We start from the raw sequence: 18,380 nt of genomic DNA, 5'->3' as shown, positions 1-18,380 counted from the left end.
ATAGCCTAGTTGGGATGCCCTTTTCTCTTCCCTGCAACCTCTTTCCCACAGAAGATATGTTGCCGGCCTGTCTCTGCTTTATCGTTATTTGATGGTAAGTGCTCGTCTGAGCTCCAATAAATGGTTTCCACCTGTCCTGACTTTCATGAAGAAACACTCGTTTAGGTGAAACCATTATCAATAATTTCCCCACTCTTTATCTGTACCTAAACCTAAACGTAGATTCCATGGACAAAGCTCCTTTCTTAGAACTGCACGCCTGTGGAACTCTGTTCCGTTTTCCTGCTTTCCAACTGACTACAATATGGTAGTCTTCAAGTCTAATATAAACAAATTCTTGATGAGTAATCCAATTTACCAAATTTACACTTCTAACGATTACTACATGTTCCACTTGACCACTGTACGCTCATTGATCCTAATCCTTGAATGGCTTTCGTGCCTTGATAAGTGGTTACGCCTTTATAAAAAGAATATATATATTTAAATATAGACCGAGGTAATTTACTTTCTTGGAAGGCCAAACGTTTTTGTAGTAAAAAAAAAAAAATTGAAATATATTAATTTATAAATTGAAATTAAATATGAATTGCATAATCGTAATGAATGAACTCCTTAAAAAATAATTTAACAAGATAGACACACGATGTCTGCGTTTGTTTATTAATAAGTTTTGTAAATGAAAATAAAAACTCAGCCTACATTAATAAATATATATTAACCATTTTCTTAAATGCGTAAAAGAAAAAAAAGAGAATGATCATAGAGAATTAACACATTTTAATATAAATTGTTCAATAGACACCATCTCAGCGTTCGTTTGTTAAAATGTGTTAAGATAACGGAATACTCCACCACGAAAAAAAGGAACCCTGTATAAGAAGGATATCCCCCTACTTTTCTTTAAATCTTTCTTTGTTTAATTCGTACGTTGGCAGTCAACCTGTGCCCATTGAAATGTGTATACGGCATAATCACGTTGACACACCGGTTTCTGGCAGATCACCGAAGTTAAGCAACGTTGAGCCTGGTCATTGCTAAAATGGGTGACTAATTTGGCAATTCCAGGCACTGTATATAGGAGGACGCCGACACCTCACTGCAAGAGTTTCAAAAACCTAACGTCATTTCCCCCGACAGGTATATATATATATATATATATATATATATATATATAATATATATATATATATATATAATATATATATATATAATATATATATATATATATATAATATATATATATATATATATATATATATATATATATATGCAACTGGGGACCGCTTGTGAATTACATACTCCCATGGAAACTTTCTTCTTCGGAGGAAGTCGGTTAAACCCAAATAGGGTTAGTGTCCCCCCCCCCCTTATACACACATTGGAATATGTCTCGATTGAGTTTCTCGGCTTTCGAGGTCCTTCTTTCATACTCCATCCAATTATTATTATTATTATTATTATTATTATTATTATTATTATTATTATTATTTCCTATAAACAGTTTACCGGAACAAATAAAACAATGAACAGTTTTTACTGAAAAGTTTTATATATAATTGAAAACTGCCATTAGCTGATAAATGTGTTTTAGAAACAAAGTTTTTGTAATAAATTAAAATTGTAAATAAATTGTTAAAGAAAATTTCGTGACTGTATTCAATTTTTCCTGAATCGAACATTTCAAAAGTGGAAAAACTAAAAAAAAAAATAATAATAAAATGCAGAAGTGCCCCATCTTTTCAAACTCATAAGTCTTTTCGAAATTCTGAAACAGACTTTATTTAATCCACGGTGTAGATTGTTTTCGTTTCGTCAGGCATAGTCGAGCGGACGTGTTAGCTATTTATTTTATTCTCCGATATTATCGCATCTAGAAGGAATTGAGCTTTCAAAACCCAGAAGGCTACCCTTTAAAACTGATTCGATCAACACATTTATCCGTTAGGCCATGTGAAATAACCCAAAACATACAAATTGTCAATATACATCTAAAATAATTTGAAACGGAATATGTTATAAGGTAATTTCTGTATCTACCCAGCATTGCCTGAGATTTATTAAGGCCATTTTAGGGAAAACTTTAATAATAATGATGACTAGTAGGGTGCCCGACGTTGCCCGGGATTTAATCATCAACAACGAATATTTCGCACTCCTATATTTTTTTGTCATCGAAATTTGTGAAACCGACCGGGAGGAAGCTTCACATGTTCCATGCAGTAACTTAGTCCAAAATATGTTATTCAACATTGCACTCTAGAGAACCTACTGTTTCTTTTGTAAAATTATTTTAGATAAACTTCTTTCCAGTTAACGAAGAAAAAACATTTTAAAAAATTTACGTGCGGAATTTGAACCTACAGATCAGGTTATGCAAAAAAAAAAAAAAAAAAAAAAAAAACGTAAATTTTCCAATCTTATAAAATTCTTTGCAGTTAATGAAAAACAATGAAGAAATTTACGTGCGGAGTTTGAACCTACAGACCATGTCATGAAAAAAACCCAAAAAAAAACGCGCTATCAACTTACCCACAGTAGAATTTTCACGGCTCATTTTCTATCATTGTTGCTAAACGACGACATGGAAATGACTTTACTGATGATAGATAAATTAAAATAATGGTTATCGATGGTATTCTGAGACAAACTTAACTACGATCACTTCCAGACTTATACACTAAAGTTCTGTAAATTATAAAGAAAATCTTCTCAGTCGTTTTGGAGTCTATAAGGAACGAACTCGCAAAGGTGCATTTATATAAGTGTAGAGATGACGATAATAATAATAATAATAATAATAATGTGTAAGTTAAGGGACTACGCGCGTTTTACATGCAAGTGAGCTAACACTTCGTTTTCCTTCAAGTGAAAAGAGGAGTTATTTCATTTATATTTTGATCGTTATTTATTTATTTATGTATTTTTAAGTGTCTTCATTGCAAATATCTTCCTTACTGGAATAACTGTTTTCAGAAATAAACTAAAACGAATGCTGCAAAGATCGAAAGAAAGAAATCTTCATCGAATAAAATATCTGATTTATCAGACGCATTTCTACTTCGGTATAATGCTAAAATACGACTGATTTGTACTAGGATAAAAGAAGTGTTTATGCATCTAATATATATCTCCTAAACTAAATAACAAATCATTATAGATTTTGGCATATATATTCTAGGCAACTTATTTTTATAGATATTAACATTTAAGAGGGTGCATGTATTATACATAAAATTTGGTGTGTGTGTGTGTGTGTGTGTTTGTGTGTATATATATATATATGCGACGGTTGTAGGTTCGGTCAACGGCTGGGGAAAGGTGTATGTCTAGCTGCACTGATGAGTTGTGATACAACGAAACAGTACTATATGTGGATGACATATATATATATATATATATATATATATATATATATTACTGTTGGAACGATTAATCGGACAAATTGATGCCTATTTTCAGATGCCAAAACGATTCTTTAAATTGTCTCTTTTTTTTATTTGATTTCGTTCAAACCAAAATCTTCCATTGCTGGTAATAATGATAAAATAATAAATATTTATTGATTTTAAATTACCAGTAAAGCTAAAATCGATAGATCATCCTCCATAAGTTTATTTTAACGTTTAGCCTTTTCGCAAAAAATACACACGCACATATGTACATAAATCCACTCTTGATAACGATTGGGATTCTATTAAGTAGGTTTTATTCTACGGTGGGAATGCGATATTGTGGTAAGACACTCGACTCTCTACCCCCAAAGGTAAGAGTGCATAATTTCCAAGTTTATTGGGAATTATGTTGACTTTTATCATTTTAATATACGCATTATTGTAAGATTGTATTAATATGATGTCTAATAAACTAAATGTATAAAAGCAAGGTGTAGTATCCTCTCTGTCTTCGGTAAGTGAAGGGAAAACATCTTTCGAGATTGAAGCAATTTTTAGCTTTGTTCCAATCCAGTATACCTGTTTTGGGGAGCTGGATTTTTTTCCATACTAAAAAACCACCTGGTGGAGGAGCAAGTTAATAGGAACCTAATGACGATTGTCAAAATATTGCAAGTTTGATGGAATTGAAGTGCTTTCTTCTGATCAAAATTTAAGTTTATTTCCTCTGAACAAAAGATGTCGACTAACCCGTTTCGTTTTGTCTAATGACTGCTAACTGAAAAAGTTCGACCTTTCACGCCTGGCCTTTCCTCTCCATTTAATTCCTCGCTTCCTGCATGACATGGGATAACCTTTTTGTCTTGTTTTCGGGTTTGTTGTTTCGAGCAATGTCATTTTCCGGGCGAGACATGGAGAGAATAATGAAAACAACATGATCGACAACAAACAAATGCAACGAAGGCAAACTATCACCACATGGCCGGTTCGCTTGTTAAATAAACTGGACATACCCTTTTGGGTTTGTTTCAATCCTTTCTCAGTTTTATTTTGCCCGCCATCTTGTGTGTCTTCTTACAAGTCTTCTATTTTTTCTTATATACTCATTTCTCTCCAGTGTCTTTCTTCCTTTCTCTCCAGTGTCTTTCTTCCTTTCTCTCCAGTGTCTTTCTTCCTTTCTCTCCAGTGTCTTTCTTCCTTTCTCTCCAGTGTCTTTCTTCCTTTCTCTCCAGTGTCTTTCTTCCTTTCTCTCCAGTGTCTTTCTTCCTTTCTCTCCAGTGTCTTTCTTCCTTTCTCTCCAGTGTCTTTCTTCCTTTCTCACTTTCTTTCTTAGGAATGTCTCTATCGAACTCGGAAATTTGAACGTAATTTCGAACGAACCCCTTTATTTACTTCACGGGGATAGCATACACTTGTTCCGTCATCCATGACTGGATAAAGATCCCAAGTAACTCGCAATTGTGTTTTTTGGTCGCGCAGTTGACGATTAAGGTTCAATTCTCAGTGTAGACGCCTGAAAAATATAATTCCGTCCAAATTCCCAAGTTTCACAGAAGCATTGTTCGACAAGATACACCTGAAAATGATCGGAAGTTACATCGACCGAAATGTTATGAAAATGACACTCAAGATGAGAACAGTAATCCGGTGAATCCAAATAATACACTTACTTAATCTAATGTACATGAAAGTTCACTCCCTCCCCCGCAAAAAATAATGAAAGGGGAGCGCTCACTGCCTTTCGTTTCCTCTTAGCCGCGAGATGACGCTGCTACCTACTCATCAACAACGTTCAGATGAGGAACAACAAAAAAATCTCTCTTCAGATGCAAATCGAAACCCGCCGTACCACATGTTCTGACGTCGACAATACTCCTGGATCCAATATGGCGGCCAAACCCGCGTACGTCTATATATTAATACGATAGCGTGTGTGTGTTATTTTCTGTGTCACGCTCACATCCGAGTCTTTTAATTGTTATGTACTTTAATTTCTTGTAATAAATAATTTTATAAAGAATTCTTCATAAGTCTTGGTTTCGGTTTCGATTTTAGCTGATGGCGCCTTAATAATCTATGTTTTTATAAATAATTTTATCAAGAATTCTTAAGTTTCGGTTTCGATTATAGCTGAGGAACTAAAGTTATATATATTCATAAGTTTGGGATTCGGTTTCGATTCAAGCTGATGAACTCAAGTAATATAGACATATTTTTTTTATTTTTGAAATCGTAACTTTATATTATATAGAAATCGATATAACATTAATTCTATGATAATATATACGAAATCTGCAAGAATTAAAATGTCATATTTAAGCGTATTTTACGATCTGGCTACGTCGGGCGTCCCTGCTAGCTTGGATAAATACTTTTACAGTTTTAACAAAGTAGTTACAATATCAGAGCGTCTCCATTTACGCTAAATATCTACAGACTGCTAACATCAATAAATTACATGTGAATCAGTCCCCTGTGGAATTTCCACATGTCCAGCTAGTCAATATCACACAAGTGCGCGCATACTAACAAACACAAAAGCCTTTAACATACGAACATCTACATTATAGAAAGTTTTCTTTTCCATTTATTAAACATATGAATTCTCAAATCTTTTTCCTTCTCCAAATCACTGAACACATTACCTTTTGCTATTAAACTCCTTTTATCTCGCACGCCTTTATTCACAAGATATTTGCATCTAGAGATAAATGGCCTGCAGACTTTCAACAGCAACGAACTTTCTTAATTCCTTTCCTTTAGATAATAACGAAGATGACCAATAAAGTTGTGTTAATAAATGTTAGAATGAGACTTTGTATAACTATCAGATCGATGCAAACACTTTTGCCGATTAATAGAAGGGCATTTTAATCCATTGTAATTTATTTCCTGCATATCATTATTATTTCAACATATCATTATTATTTATTTCATTCATGTTATTACTTAAATATCTCACCATTATTATTGGTCCCCCGATTTATGTCTTTAGTGGCGTCCGTGCGTCTGTTAGTCCAGACGATAGCCAGATAACCGTCCATTAGCTTTACTTGAAAATTGTGCTACAAATTGTATTTCATTAAATCGATGTGCACAGTAAAAAAAATATTTTTACGAAAATTCCCGTCACGTCCCCAGGGGCTAAAGAGGTTAAAAATGCCCCAAACTGGCCAAAAATGACACGTTTTGCCCCATAACTTTTAATCCATCGATTAGATTTTTGTGAAATCTGGCTAAACTGTGGAGCTCATTGTACTTAATATGAATACAGTATGGGTGACCCTGGCAAAATTCTGGTTCGCGTCTCTGAGGACTTTTAGTGTTAAAAACGCCCCTTTTGTGGGTCTTTTTTTCATATTTTTCAACAAAAACCCGATATGTCTGACTATATAGTGGTTTTTCATGGTGGTCAACTCAAATATACGTGTTAAGGCTTGAAACTGCATCGTCATCCATTTACACTTAGTTTCGACATCCCCAGAGGCTCGAAAGAAGTCAAAAATGCCTCAAAATGACCAAAAATGTCACTTTTTTCCCCCCATAGCGTTTGATTCATCCATTAGATTTTCCTGAAACTTAGCCAAAATGTTGAGGCCATTGTTCTTAATATAAATTCAGTATGGGTGACCCTGGCGAAATTCTGGTTAGCATTCTTTTGGGACTTTTAGGGCTAAAAAAAACATGCCTTTTTAGAGCACATTTTTTATATTACTGAAAAAAATTGATATGTATGTCTATATAGTGGTTTTCCATGTTGCTAAATTCAAATATGTCTTAAGGCGTGACACTACACCGTTTCCCCCTTTTCACTGGGATTCAGCGTTCCCAGAATCTCAAAAGGGGTCACAAATGCCCTCAAATTGCAAAAAAAAAAAAAAAGAAAAAAAAACTTTTTACTCCATAACTTTTGTCCACTCGATTAGATTTTTCTGGAACTTGACGAAAATGTGAAGGCAACGTTGGCCCTTCACACCTCACATTCATAATTTTTTTCACTAATTTTTGTGACGTCATCTTACATGCAGCACCAGAGGGGGACCACGCACGTGTGGCTTGTTTTTTTTTTTTCATTCATATAATTACTACTTCAACATATCATTACTATTTATTTCATGAATATTATTATTACTTAAATAGTTCACCATTATTTATTTCGGGCATATCATTGTTACTTAAATATGTCACCATTTATTTCATTCATATAATTATTACTTTAATATGTAACCATTATTATTTATTTCATTCATATAATTACTTTAATATGTCGCCATTATTATTTGTTTCATTCATATAATTATTACTTTAATTTATCACCATTATTATTTCATGAATATAAGTACTTCAACGCGTTATCTTGATTATTTATTTCATGAATATCATTACTTAAACATATCACTAGGTCTACTTTATAACCTTTTCGTTCAGATTATTTGAAGCATCATTCATATTTTTTTCTCCAAATTCTCACCTAAAAACGACTTTTTCAGTCAACAGGATGGAAGTCATCTTCCATCATGGCAATGCTCATCCCCATGCAGCACTACCGACAAAAGCAAAAAGCACATAGAAGCAACTGATTGGGTATTCTTGTCCCATCCTGCATATTCACCTTACTTGCATATCTCAGATTATTATTCTTTTCCTTTTTTTTTTTTTTTTTTTTTTTTTTAAAGATTTCAAAACCATTCAGATTGCCATGAGTCGACATCACAAGAAGAGATTGAACCTGATTTGGATTCATATTTCACGTGAAAACCTACATAATTTTACGAGCGGGGCATTTATAAACTCGTTCTCAGATGGAATCACATTATATAGAGTAAAAGTCGTTATTGTTATGAATAAAGATGTTTAGAAAAGGTTTAATTTTCAAGAAACTTTTAGATCGACAAAATTTTGCATCCACCTGGTATTCTATATGTATCTAATTTTTTGTTTAATTTTTAATAAATTAAATCTATTTGAATTTTATCTTACCCATTTTTTTTTTTTCTGTTCCTTCTAGAATCCCGCCCGATGACGCAACGTCAATTCCCAGCTTCGTTCTGGGATCCGCACACAACGAGCACGTTACACAGCAGCTACTTAGACTCTAACCACTTGCCATTCAATCCTTCCAATCCTTACTTCGGTTCAGCCACCATCCACAGTATCTCCAGTCTTCACCAGGTGCCCCCTCCCCCCGCCTGGCATTATCAACTGTCGCCCCACTCGCAAGGATCGTATCACCGACCCAACCCCGCACCGCACATGCACTACGAGTTTGGCCATCCGTCGATGGCGGCCGCTTCAAGTCGATTCGGCAGTGCGCATGGACAGTATAACTCGTTGATTGTGCCGCACCATCCCGCTACGGCCACTCAACCGGCGATAGCCGCTGCTATGCGCTCGGCTTCCGTGCCGTTTAACTCGATGGCTGGTCAGCATTGTGACATATCCGGTAAATCGGCCGCAGATTTACCGACGACTGCAAGGCGAATTGTTGAATACCAATCGCATGCTAACATGGAGCCAGTCCTTACTGGTGAGAAAAATATCTATTCTTTTTCTAGCTACCATTTTTTGTTGTTGTATGTCCGTCTTTTTTTATTTGTTTTTCTTTGTTTCTTACTTTTATCTTTTTGTTTATAATTTTATTTCGTCTCCTTTTGCTTTCCGTCTATCGTTTTCTTTCTATCGCACTTTTTTTCCTTCACTTTTTGCTCAACCCATTTTTGTCGCCACCCCCCTTTTTGCACTTCCTTCTATTTTCTCAATTTTCGTTTTCTTTCTTTGATTTGCTACTTCATTTTCTTTCTTTCATTACCTTTCGTTTCTCTTGTTTTACGTAAGTCCCATCTTTCGTTTCTCTTTCCTTTCACTTTCTTTCGCCTCCTGTTTCTATCGTCTCGCCTTTTCTTTATTTCTTTTCTTCGTTTTATTTTTTTCTATTGTCTTTCATTTCCTTTTTTATTTTATTCTCCTTTTTTTCTTTTGCTTTTTCTTTAATCTTCCTGGTTTGTTTCGGCCTTTTTTTTATCTCCGTTTTCTTTGCATTCCCCGTTTTATCTTTTCTCTTCTTTCGTTTTTTCTTTTCTCTTCGTTTTTTCTTTTCTCTTCGTTTTTTCTTTTCTCTTCGTTTTTTCTTTTCTCTTTGTTTTTTTCTTTTCTCTTCCCCGTTTTTTCTTTTCTCTTTGTTTTTTTCTTTTCTCTGCCCCGTTTTTTTTCTTTTCTCTTCCCCGTTTTTTTTTCTTTTCTCTTCCCCGTTTTTTTTTTCTTTTCTCTTCCCCGTTTTTTTTCTTTTCTCTTCCCTGTTTTTTGTTCTTTTCTCTTCCCCGTTTTTTGTTCTTTTCTCTTCCCCGTTTTTTGTTCTTTTCTCTTCCCCGTTTTTTGTTCTTTTCTCTTCCCCGTTTTTGTTCTTTTCTCTTCCCCGTTTTTGTTCTTTTCTCTTCCCCGTTTTTGTTCTTTTCTCTTCCCCGTTTTTGTTCTTTTCTCTTCCCCGTTTTTGTTCTTTTCTCTTCCCCGTTTTTGTTCTTTTCTCTTCCCCGTTTTTGTTCTTTTCTCTTCCCCGTTTTTGTTCTTTTCTCTTCCCCGTTTTTTTTTCTTTTCTCTTCCCCGTTTTTTTTTTCTTTTCTCTTCCCCGTTTTTTTTTTTCTTTTCTCTTCCCCGTTTTTTTTTGTTCTTTTCTCTTCCCCGTTTTTGTTCTTTTCTCTTCCCCGTTTTTGTTCTTTTCTCTTCCCCGTTTTGTTCTTTTCTCTTCCCCGTTTTTGTTCTTTTCTCTTCCCCGTTTTTGTTCTTTTCTCTTCCCCGTTTTTGTTCTTTTCTCTTCCCCGTTTTTGTTCTTTTCTCTTCCCCGTTTTTTTTCTTTTCTCTTCCCCGTTTTTGTTCTTTTCTCTTCCCCGTTTTTTGTTCTTTTCTCTTCCCCGTTTTTTGTTCTTTTCTCTTCCCCGTTTTTTGTTCTTTTCTCTTCCCCGTTTTTTGTTCTTTTCTCTTCCCCGTTTTTTGTTCTTTTCTCTTCCCCGTTTTTTGTTCTTTTCTCTTCCCCGTTTTTTGTTCTTTTCTCTTCCCCGTTTTTTGTTCTTTTCTCTTCCCCGTTTTTTGTTCTTTTCTCTTCCCCGTTTTTTGTTCTTTTCTCTTCCCCGTTTTGTTCTTTTCTCTTCCCCGTTTTGTTCTTTTCTCTTCCCCGTTTTGTTCTTTTCTCTTCCCCCTTTTTTTTTCTTTTCTCTTCCCCCTTTTTTTTCTTTTCTCTTCCCCGTTTTTGTTCTTTTCTCTTCCCCGTTTTTGTTCTTTTCTCTTCCCCGTTTTTGTTCTTTTCTCTTCCCCGTTTTTGTTCTTTTCTCTTCCCCGTTTTTGTTCTTTTCTCTTCCCCGTTTTTGTTCTTTTCTCTTCCCCGTTTTTGTTCTTTTCTCTTCCCCGTTTTTGTTCTTTTCTCTTCCCCGTTTTTGTTCTTTTCTCTTCCCCGTTTTTGTTCTTTTCTCTTCCCCCTTTTTTTTCTTTTCTCTTCCCCCTTTTTTTTCTTTTCTCTTCCCCCTTTTTTTTTCTTTTCTCTTCCCCCTTTTTTTTTCTTTTCTCTTCCCCCTTTTTTTTTCTTTTCTCTTCCCCCTTTTTTTTTCTTTTCTCTTCCCCCTTTTTTTTCTCTTCCCCCTTTTTTTTTTCTTTTCTCTACCCCCTTTTTTTTTCTTTTCTCTTCCCCCTTTTTTTTTCTTTTCTCTTCCCCCTTTTTTTTTCTCTTCCCCCTTTTTTTTTCTTTTCTCTTCCCCCTTTTTTTTTCTTTTCTCTTCCCCCTTTTTTTTTCTTTTCTCTTCCCCCTTTTTTTTTCTTTTCTCTTCCCCCTTTTTTTTTCTTTTCTCTTCCCCTTTTTTTTTTCTTTTCTCTTCCCCCTTTTTTTTTCTTTTCTCTTCCCTGTTTTTTTTTTCTTTTCTCTTCCACGTTTTTTTTTCTTTTCTCTTCCCCGTTTTGTTCTTTTCTCTTCCCCGTTTTGTTCTTTTCTCTTCCCCGTTTTGTTCTTTTCTCTTCCCCGTTTTTGTTCTTTTCTCTTCCCCGTTTTTTTTCTTTTCTCTTCCCCGTTTTTTTCTTTTCTCTTCCCCGTTTTTTTTCTTTTCTCTTCCCCGTTTTTTTTCTTTTCTCTTCCCCGTTTTTTTTCTTTTCTCTTCCCCGTTTTTTTTCTTTTCTCTTCCCCGTTTTTTTTCTTTTCTCTTCTCTTCCCCGTTTTTTTTCTTTTCTCTTCCCCGTTTTTTTTCTTTTCTCTTCCCCGTTTTTGTTCTTTTCTCTTCCCCGTTTTTGTTCTTTTCTCTTCCCCGTTTTTTTTTCTTTTCTCTTCCCCGTTTTTTTTCTTTTCTCTTCCCCGTTTTTTTTTTCTTTTCTCTTCCCCCTTTTTTTTTCTTTTCTCTTCCCCGTTTTTTTTTCTTTTCTCTTCCCCGTTTTTTTTTTCTTTTCTCTTCCCCGTTTTTTTTTCTTTTCTCTTCCCCGTTTTTGTTCTTTTCTCTTCCCCGTTTTTTTTCTTTTCTCTTCCCCGTTTTTGTTCTTTTCTCTTCCCCGTTTTTTTCTTTTCTCTTCCCCCCCTTTTTTTTCTTTTCTCTTCCCCCTTTTTTTTTGTTCTTTTCTCTTCCCCCTTTTTTTTGTTCTTTTCTCTTCCCCCTTTTTTTTGTTCTTTTCTCTTCCCCCTTTTTTTTGTTCTTTTCTCTTCCCCCTTTTTTTTGTTCTTTTCTCTTCCCCCTTTTTTTTGTTCTTTTCTCTTCCCCCTTTTTTTTGTTCTTTTCTCTTCCCCCTTTTTTTTGTTCTTTTCTCTTCCCCCTTTTTTTTGTTCTTTTCTCTTCCCCCTTTTTTTTGTTCTTTTCTCTTCCCCCTTTTTTTTGTTCTTTTCTCTTCCCCGTTTTTGTTTTTTTTTCTCTTCTCCGTTTTTTATTTTTTTTTTCTCTTCTCCGTTTTTTATTTTTTTTTTTCTCTTTTCCTTTTTTTTTATTTCATCTCTCCGTTTTCTGAGTTTTCTATTCCTTCCTTTTTCTCTAGTTTCCTGTTTCCCTATTTTTGTTCATTTGCACATCTTTTCTTTACTTTTTAAAAAATGTTTTTCTATTATTTGTTTCTTCCTTTTTCTTTTTTTCTACATTTCGTTTTCTCTTTTCTGCCGTTTCCATTTCTGTCATTTCTGTTTTTTCACTCTGTGTTCCTTTTCCCTCATTCAATCTGTTTCATTTTCTTTCTCTGCTTCATTTCTTTTTCCTTCTTACATACATTTTCTTCTTTTTTTTTCTCTTACAACTTTCTTTTACGTTCTTATATTTTTCATCCTTTTCTTTCTTTCCATCCACATAAAAATATAAAGTACAATTTTAGTTGATATTTAACGATAAATCCATCAATTAATATAATCGGACGCGTTTTTGATCCGGCAAAGTCTTTGTTCGTTATGTGGGCCGCGCCGTGGGTGGTAATATTTGTACCCGCTAACGCCTAAATCTCCTGTGTTATTTTACCGTCTGACACGAACAGCTTCGCTCTGAAACCCGTGAAAACATACAAAAAACTAATGAGATGCTTCCAATGTCGTCTTGGAAAATGATTTTAGAAACTGATCTTTTCCTTCTTTACTTATTATTCATTTCTCTTTTTTAGTAGGAGTAGTAGTATTCTTTTGTTTATGCAAACTGATTATTAGTCCTCTTCCGGTGCTAGGAACCAAACTTCCGCTTGTAATTTACTCAACTTTTAAAAGCTTCATTGCGCATACTCTCAAGCTTGCAATCCAAACATGCATGTTCGTTTCTATTTAATTGATTTTCGATTGTCTTTTTGCGCTACACACACACACACGCGCGCGTCTCTCTCTCTCTCTCTCTCTCTCCTCTCTCTCTCCTATCGTTATATCTCTCTTAATATTTATTGCTCTTTTTGACTTTAGCATCACTCCTATATCTCTCGTTTTATATATATATATATATATAAAACACGATGAAGATTTCTGTTTCTCCTGGTCAAACCGGACCAATATAACATGGTGGCGCACCGTTATGGAATTTCCAAGGGTCACGTCCCGGTCACGAAAGCACCAATATAACACGGCGAAGACCCTTGTGTTCACTGGTACATAGGTGTAGCAATAGGTGGTTTCGGTCGCTTATACGATGATGGGTTTGATGTATGATTTCTTTATTCCTTGCTCCTACTGTAGCTCGCAGTAAAAAGGACAGAAATAAAGAATAAAAATAATTAAAGAAAACAATGAACAACTCCGTCTCCATTGTATACGCGTGTCGGAGCCGTAGTTTGCAGGCGCTGGGTTGACTGCTCTTCTCTTCATGCTTGCTGTCTCCTGAAAGATATTAACTCCAATTGGTATCATTCGTTTGTGAGTTAGTCACGAATTCTGGACGCAACAAATAATTTACTCCGGTTGTAAATCTTTGGGTTTCCTTTTATAAAGATTGATTATTAATTTATTAAATTCTGATTACAAAAATGTTATTTTACAGTCATAAAAATGAGGAAAATACATATGCAATGTCTTTTCTTTTTTTTGTATTTTTCAACAAGCAGTCTGCTCAGTGTCTCAAGCGGAATATTTTTCCGACAATTGATTGTTTTCTCTCCCTTCCCTACATCTGACAGTCAGTGAACAGGAGGTGTAGCGTAGGTGGAGGGGTAGACAAGTTCGTCTCTCAACTTCAACCGGATTCGACTGACTTGACTTTACTGACTGACTTGACTCACAAAATAACGCTCCACGCACCATTTTAAAGGGGAGGGGTGGCGTGGGTTTGAGAAGTCTGATTTTGCATTCAACCAATCCATCTTCAGTATGTCAAAATTGGATTCGCACTGATTGGTTAAATTCGCTAAATTACTTGTACATATTAAATAATTTTCCTAAACCTTGAACACAAGGTTACATCCAAGACAAGTCGATACTATTCGACAGCATGTAACGTTTCCCGTCACAAAACAATATTATTAATGTTATCAGTTTCCTCATTCCCGAAGTTATTTTCTTTCTTGTATTTTGCGTCACGAACCAAATAATTTGGATCAGCAAGATCACCGATTGTTGTGAGATTGTTTACATTATAAAAAGCTCTAACTCGGCCGTTACTGATGTAATTTTCGACTATCACAGGTGGTTGGATCACATTAGTCCCCTTAACTCACCCAGCTTTCAAAGGAAATGGTTGAGTTTAACCCATCCACGCGTATTGCCCGTCCCTGGCCTGGCCTTAATCAGCCTCGAAGCTTCTTTAGTCGCTGACAACGTCCAACGATACCTTATCGCTTAGCAACGTTAACTGGTTTGTAAGGCTATTTCCTCGCCTATCAGTTCACCTGCAAAAGAATCAAAGTTTATGCAGCATGCACTAATGCAGTCATACGCCACCGACATCCATTTCAGCGGTGGCTTTGTGGTTGTCGGTCTACGGCATGATTCTGTTCAGTTCTAAGAAATCCATTCTCCCAGGCTTTACTTTCTCTATTAAAAGAGGTTAGTGTATTGTTAATCGCTTGAGGCGGCTCTGCCGGAGAATACCGATGGGAACAGGGCAGCTAAGCATCTTTATAAGCGTGCACTGGCTTTTCAAAAACTTAACTGATGTTGTCTAACCTCCTGCAGCTGAGGTAAATAAATATATGATGTGACGTCATATTTCTTTGTAAAAGTGCTTTGTGTGTATGACGGGATTATATTTTAATGTAAACGTTTTTCACACATGTATGTGTGTGTAAATGGATGTATATGTATGTGCGTACATATGCGTATATGTTTCATTGTTTTTTTCATATCCACATGTGTTAGCCAGCACTTGGGAGCGTTTTATTTCATTTTCTCTGGTTTCCTGACCATATTCAGATATTCTCTCCCTCTCTCTCTCTCTCTCTCTCCCTCTCCCTCTCTCTCCCTCTCCCTCTCTCTCTCTCTCTCTCTGGCAACAAATTCTAAATCTTACGTTAATATGCTAATTTACTGCTAGAATTTCTTTTTTTTTTTTTGCTGTGTTTTTTTATTTGTTAGTTTCTATTTCAGTTTAATTTTAAAAAATCAACAAAATCTACGAGCATTATTGGGCGTCAGATTTTAGCAGCAACTGGAAACTCGACATCCGGTCTGATAATCAGACTGAGCAGACTTGAATACTTTTCCTGCCTCTCTCTCTCTCTCTCTCTGATCGCTTTGCCTTTCTCATCCCGTATTCTCATTCGCTTCCTTTCACGTCCATTTCTCTTTTTCATGCCATTTCGCGCTCTATTACTTTCCTTTCCCCTTCGTATTCCCTCGCCCTCTCTGTCATTATTGTTCTTTCTTTGCATTTCTATTCCTATTTCTCTCTCTCTCTCTCTCTCTCTCTCTCTCTCTCTCTCTCTCTCTCTCTCTCTCTGTGTTTCCTGCATTCATCCCTCTCTCATCATTCTACACTTTTCTACCATCTTCGTTTTCTATTAGTTTTGATTTCTCATTTCTTTTTTTTCCTTCTTTCTTTTCCTTCATTTCTGTCTTCTTTATTCGCATATCTTCATTTCTATTTTCCCCTGTTTTCTTTTCTTTCCCCTTTTCTTTTTCTTCTATTTTTCTTTCTAACATTTGTATTTTAGTTTTTTCTCGTTTCCGTTCCGTTTTCTTTCACTCTCACACGCCGATATAGGTATTGGTTAAGTAATAAAATAGAGCAATAATGGGGAACACACACACACATCAGTATTCACAATATTCCTAGTAGGAATCTTGCATTCTGAGAAAGGGAGGTGTCTCTCATTCAGTATTAGTTAAATGAGACTAATGCCTATTTATAAGTATCCATATGTAATATATTTATATATAGGTTATTTTTAGAGCCAGTGAACATTGAATTTTTTCATTGATAAATCTATTTTATTTAATTGCTGATTTGGCAACTATCGGTTATCCTATGTTCAACTTGGTTTGGCAATTAATCATCAAGATACTGACATCCGGGCAACGTTTGCAAATTGCAAATGATGCGATCAATTTATGAGAGAAACATTCGATCAACGAGCAATTTCACGAAAGGGACTCATCAATTGGCCACCTCGTTCGTGCGATTTAACTTTATTAGATTATTTCCTTTGGGGATATGTAAAGTCCCACGTCTACACTGATAAACCAGACATAATAGACCACTTGGAAGACAACATTCGATACCTTGCCGGAATACAGTGTAATTTAATGCGTAGATCTTGTGAAAATTGGGCCTCTAGATTACAATATATACGCCCAAGCCCCGGAAACATTTGTTTGAAATTATATTTTATGCAAATTGCTCGAGACAAAGCATGAAGCCACTTGATGTAAGGAGCTAATAAAAACGTAAGATGGTTATCGCTAAGACAGGAGATCCCTATTAACCTTAGTCTCGAAGAAACCAAAGCTGCAGATAGAATGAAAATTTAAATTACAAATGAAAAAAAAAATTAATCCGTGGAATAAATCACGTTTTCATAATAAAAATAGTTTTATATAGTTTATCATTCAAACACTGCCGTATTTGAATATATGGTTAAGTGGCAGTTTTAGTCATTTAGAACCACTTTAAACCTTCACTGTTCACTTATTTTTCGACTAAATTTCAAACAATTATTTCAGTTTATGGATCACCTTCTTGGCTATATTGTGAATTATTTTTTTTTTTAATTTTCGTTCAGTAAAACAAGTTATGATGAATTTACTGGTGTTCAAAATCGTAAACATGCAAGGAGGTGAGCGACATTTTTATGATCATAAAAAACGTCGCTCACCTCGATACGTTTCCATAGCAACCACGTCGCTTCAGCGACTGTTGTTGCTGCCAATTCACTGGACTCGCGAAAAGAGAAGGGACAAGTAAACACAGAGAATGAAAGGGATATAATTGGGGGATTTTATTGAAAGGTGACGAGTGCGGTACATTGTTATTACATATGTGTATGTTATGTTTATGGGGGCAAAAAGAATAAGACTGAAATTAAACAAGAAACAAGCGAATTTACTGGAAAAATCATGGATTACAATAGAAAAATTCGAGCATGAAAACTAATATGGTTTAGCTTAAACATGGAAAAGTAAAGAACTAGTTGTTAAAACTGGAAAAGAAAAGGACAAGATATTCTAGTAAAAATATAATAAATTTATAACTTAAAATATTGCAGCATTAAGAATGTTTTTAATTCAATTTATAACATATAATCAATCCTTAATACGGCAATATTTAAGTTATATATTACATTTTTTACTAGAATATCTTGTTCTTTTCTTTTCCAGTTTTAACTAGTCCTTTACTTTCCATGTTTAAGCTTAACCATATTACTTTTCATGCTAGCATTTTTCTATTGTAATCCATGATTTAAATTTCGCCCTCTAAAAACACTTATATATAATTAGTTTTATAAATTGGATTTCATATCGTTTCGTGGATTAAGAAATGTTTAGGTTCATTTATATTGCCGTTTACAAACAAAATATGTATATTATTTGTTATATGGTATTGCGTCTTATTTACGTGGGACGTCTCAAAGGTAATTCCTCCTATTTTTTATTCCGACTGAATTGATCCGAGGGGATTGTCAACCGAGTTTCATAATGACTAAACTCATGCATTCATAAGTTGAATGTTTAAGCTCTCTGCTGCAGACAGTGATGGTGTGAGACACCCAGAAAGCAACCCTGTCATGGACGTGCGTCACAAGCAGAAATACGTCACTGAGTTTCTCCATGCAAAAAAAATGAGCCAATCAACATTCACCAGTGGTTATTGAAAGTTTACGAAGCTGATGCAGTTGATGTCTGCACAGTTAGATTTCAGAGTGGCGACAGAGATGTGAATGGGAAAGCGCGCACCGGTCTTTTACGACGCAGGCATAAAAAGAGGCTGGCATTCTCGTCTTTTTTTTTTATCTTTCCTATGTATTAACACATTGCAGAAGAATGCCAACGTTTTATTAGTGTTCGACAAAATTCAAGAGACATTGGGCAAACGGAATATCGTATACCAGAAAACGTAACAAAAGAAACTGAATTCACCA

General features: G+C 35.1%; 1 protein-coding gene across 2 annotated transcripts in view; it reads left to right on the top strand.

Moving 5' to 3' along the window:
• Positions 1-18,380, top strand: part of LOC145292064 (uncharacterized) — a 155,307-nt gene that overhangs the window by 127,638 nt on the left and 9,289 nt on the right. For both annotated transcript variants that reach the window (XM_080138115.1, XM_080138114.1), the window contains exon 3: positions 8,404-8,922. In XM_080138115.1, the coding sequence (XP_079994241.1) occupies positions 8,404-8,922 (519 nt within the window). The remainder of the gene's footprint in view (positions 1-8,403; positions 8,923-18,380) is intronic.

This window comes from Euprymna scolopes, chromosome 13 (genome assembly GCF_053919585.1).
Source record: "Euprymna scolopes isolate OS-2025 chromosome 13, ASM5391958v1, whole genome shotgun sequence".
In the NCBI taxonomy this organism is placed as follows: Eukaryota; Metazoa; Mollusca; class Cephalopoda; order Sepiida; family Sepiolidae; genus Euprymna; species Euprymna scolopes.
Note: the sequence above shows the minus strand (reverse complement) of the source record. Positions and strands in the feature narration are given on the sequence as shown.